General features: G+C 26.3%; 1 protein-coding gene across 1 annotated transcript; it reads left to right on the plus strand.

Moving 5' to 3' along the window:
* The first annotated feature begins 2,358 nt into the window (after positions 1-2,358).
* On the plus strand, positions 2,359-3,648 carry LOC134829109 (uncharacterized). The gene has a single exon (XM_063842106.1). It carries the CDS (start codon positions 2,359-2,361, stop codon positions 3,646-3,648), a length of 1,290 nt encoding a protein of 429 aa, XP_063698176.1.
* Positions 3,649-4,004: the final 356 nt, after the last annotated feature.

Consider the following 4,004-nt stretch of genomic DNA (forward strand, 5'->3'; position numbering starts at 1 on the left):
ATTTTTGGCATAAAAGGGAATTTTCTTGAGCTGCTTTTGCTTCTGCGAAGATGGCTCAAGACACAAAAAAAAAATTAAAATTTAAAAAAATGGTGGCGGAATCATTCAAATTCAGGGTGCGAATGTATACGAAAGAAAGAATCATTTCATTTTTTGAAGGATCAGTGCAATCATTCATTCAATTTTTTTTTTCATTCATTCATTCATAAGACATAAAGATATCGTACTAACTAGATTACTAACACACGAAAAAAAATGCAACTTACTAACAATAATCATGCACATCATTAACATAACAAGGCATCATCACAAAAAAAAATCATCTCATCAACATTAAAAAAAAGAGAGCAATAGTGAAAAAAAATAATAAAAAAAAAGTTTAAAATTGAATTTTTGTTTTTTTCTTTGTTTTGAAGTATTTGTAAAAGTAAGTTAATAAAAAAAATTATTTTAAAAAATTTTTCTAATAGAAAAAAAAATAATTTATTAAAGAAAATTGATTAAAATTAAATTTTGCAAGTTTTTCAAAAAATAATTTAATAAAAATATTTTTCAATTTTTGGCAAATTAAATTTAATTACTTTTAATTGTAAAAAATTTAAATATTTTAAAAATTAATTATTTATTTAAAACTTTTTAAAAATTAATTTATATTTTTTTTACCTTTTTTTAATTTTTTAAACAAATTTAATTTAAATGTTTAGAAATTTAAAAGTTTTAAAAATTTATTATTTAATTAAAAAATTTTAAAAATTAATTTATATTTTTTTTAACTTTTTGGTAAATAAAATTTTTCATTTGAAATAATTTTAAAAATTTTTTTACAAATAAAAATATTTTTTTAATTTTTTTCTGATGATTTATTTTTTTTAAGTAATTGCTTTTTTTTAAATGGTCAATATTTTAAAAAATTCTGTTTAGCGTGAAAAAAAATATAAAAAAATGAAAAAAAAAATAAAAAAAAATTTAAATTATTTAATGAAATTATCAATTTCTAAATTAAATTTATGAGAAAAAAAAAAAAAATTTAAATTAATAAAAAATTTTTTTTTTAATTAATTTTTTGATTTCAATATAATTTTTTTTTTTGAAAATTTCATATTAATTTTTTAAATTTGTTTTTTTTTTTATAATTTTTTTTTTTTTTTATATTTGCTTTATAATTTTTTATTTTAGTATCATATGAACAAAATTTTTATATTTTAATTAAAATCTATTAAAATTTAGCCTTCAGTTAAAAAATCATAAATAATATTTAAAAAAATTAGAAAAATTAAAAAAATAAATAAAATAAAATTTTATAAAATAATTTATAATTTATTTATAATTTATTTATTTATTTATAATTTATTTAAATTTAAAAAAAAATTAAAATTATAAAAAAAACTTGAAATTAATAGAAATTATTTCTCAGAACTGAAAAAAAAAAATTTTAAAAAATCAATCAAAAAAATTTAACAAAAAAAATTAAATATTCAACACTTCACAGAAAAAAAAATTAAAATTTCAACCGCTTCTTCAAAAACATAAAAAGCATCAAAATTACTCACCTTCTTCTTCGAAAAGCTTTCATCGCCATAAAATCCATGACGTCACAACCGACGAACACTTGAGACACTTGAGAGAGAGAGTTACCGTTATCACAACAAAAATAGTTGTTTATTCTGTATCATCTTCATTGACTCATTTTTATTTGTTTCCACGAACGAGTGCAAAATTATTGTTGTTTCTCTTTATTTTTTATTTTCTTCTTCTTCGTTTCTTTCAGTTTCTCTCACTCACTTTGTAATGTTATGATTACTACTTTTCACCACTGACGAAGAGAAATGTGTTACAAGACGACACTCAACCGACTTTGAAAAAAAGTGTTTGATCGAGAAAGAATCATCAGCACAGTTGGATTTTAAACGTGAACAAAGCTGCATTGAAAATAAATAAAAAAAAAATTAATTAAAATTTTTTAAAATAAAATTTTTATTTTTTTTTTTTAATTTTTAAGGAAAAAAAGAAGAAATAAAAAAAATTAGGTAAGAATTTTTTTAAAAAATTTTTAAAAATAAATCGAAGAAAAAAAAAAAGAAGAACTAGGTGACCTATTTTCGAGTTATTGAAAGAAAAAAGACACTTGAACGACTTGCATTGTGTTCAGAATAAATTTTGCACGACAATGAGTCGTTCAAACAAATAACGGATCGCTCAATTTAAATGCAAATTAGCGTTAATGGAATTTTTTCAAAAAAAAAAAAAAAAAAAAAAATCATGAAATTTTTAATAATTTTTTTCTTTTAATTTTTTAGGTTCGTGACACTTGGATGCATTTGGTCAAACACTGAAGCAAAAAACAGCAATTAGAACAAAATGCGCCGCCATTCAATTATCGCAATTACCTTCCTACTTTTCGCCATTACTGGTTATTACGCTGTTCCATTAGAGGAGGAAATTAAGAACGCTACTGCTGCTACTTTAACTGAAGATGCAACAACAACAAAAAAACCCGTTATTGAAGTTTCATCCTCGTCGCCAATTTCAGACTCAACGACAGCAGCGCCCTCTACAACGGAAAAGATCGTCGAGATCGTTCTGGAAACTTCGAGTACGAGTAGTACTTCCGTAAAAAGTGAAATTCCAACGTCTCGGACGACAAAAGCTCCCAAAACGACACAAAAAACCCGTAAAACGACCCAAAAGCCTTCGTCGTTTAAACAACCGAACACGCGTCAAGAATGGCTGAAACTGATTCAAGACGAAATGGCGGCCTATGACAAAAAATCCGGAAGTTCAACGATTACGAATAAAAATTTAACGATAATTAGTGAGAGAATTTTGAAATATTTGGTCGAAAATGGGACTTCAATAGGGATCAGTTTACGGGAGCAGAAAGATGGCACCATTAAATACACAAAATCGAACAGCACGAGCGATAAAATTTATGGAGATGGCACAGAATCGAAATTTCCGCCTGTTCTTGAATTTGTGGTTCAAAGAATTCAATCGTATTTCTCCGTTTATGCGATGGAAGACACAAGTCGTCCTTCAGCGGCGGAACTTCAAGCTGAACGAGAAAAAAATTCTTCAGACCTTCCAGCGACTTTGAGAGAAGAACCCGACGACGACGATGATGATGACGACGATGAAGATGAAGAATCAAGTACTTTAACGAACGACCAAGTAATTGACCAACTCCAGGACGAACTTTCGGAATTTATTGGCTCGGAAGCTGTTAAAAATGTCACCGACATAAAACTGCCTTCACTCATCAAAACTGCTTACGAGAAATTTTCTTCGTGGTTTGCGCCGACAATTTCCGCGAAACCTGCTGCTAAAGAAGAGCCCGTTGCTGAGTCATCCTCAGAAGAAGACACAAACACAACTTCGACAACTTCCAATAAAAAACCCACGAAAAAACCTTCATTGATGTCGGGGGCTTATGACGCCTTGGAAGCAATTTTGTCAGTTTTTGATGACATTGATGTCTCAGATGAAGACGAAAAATCCGAGACTTCGGAGAAACCTTCGACTGAGGATGGACCGCAACTGAAAGAGTCACAAGATGATTTGGAAGAAACGGAAATTAAAGAGACTGTCGGCGAAAATTTGTATGATTTTTTGAAACTTGCCTATACGTTGTACGAAGACGATGAGAGTTAGGGAAATTTTGATGAAAAAAAAATAATTTTTTTAGTATTAAAAAGTTCTTTAAATTCTAACATTTGCCTTAATGCCATTTCCTTATATGTATTTATATTTGTAACTTATTGACTTTAAATAAATTTAAAAAATATGAAAAAAAAATGTTGAACTTTTCTTCGATTCATAAAAAAATGTCGTGATAAGTAGCTTAATTTTTTTTATAGAGAATTTGTTGGCGGGCCCTTTTGATGTTTTTTGTAATTTCTTTGGCTTATGCAAATTAAATGACTACCGGTTTTTACGAGGTATGAAAGTTCTTCAGAATTGTTTGTTTGAATTAAATGAAATATTCTTTCATATATTTTTTTTCATTT

This window comes from Culicoides brevitarsis, chromosome 2 (genome assembly GCF_036172545.1).
Source record: "Culicoides brevitarsis isolate CSIRO-B50_1 chromosome 2, AGI_CSIRO_Cbre_v1, whole genome shotgun sequence".
Taxonomy (NCBI): Eukaryota; Metazoa; Arthropoda; class Insecta; order Diptera; family Ceratopogonidae; genus Culicoides; species Culicoides brevitarsis.

What these genes read in the sequence shown, in the direction of transcription:
- LOC134829109 (XM_063842106.1), top strand. Translation starts at nt 2,359, where the DNA reads ATGCGCCGCCATTCAATTATCGCAATTACCTTCCTACTTTTCGCCATT.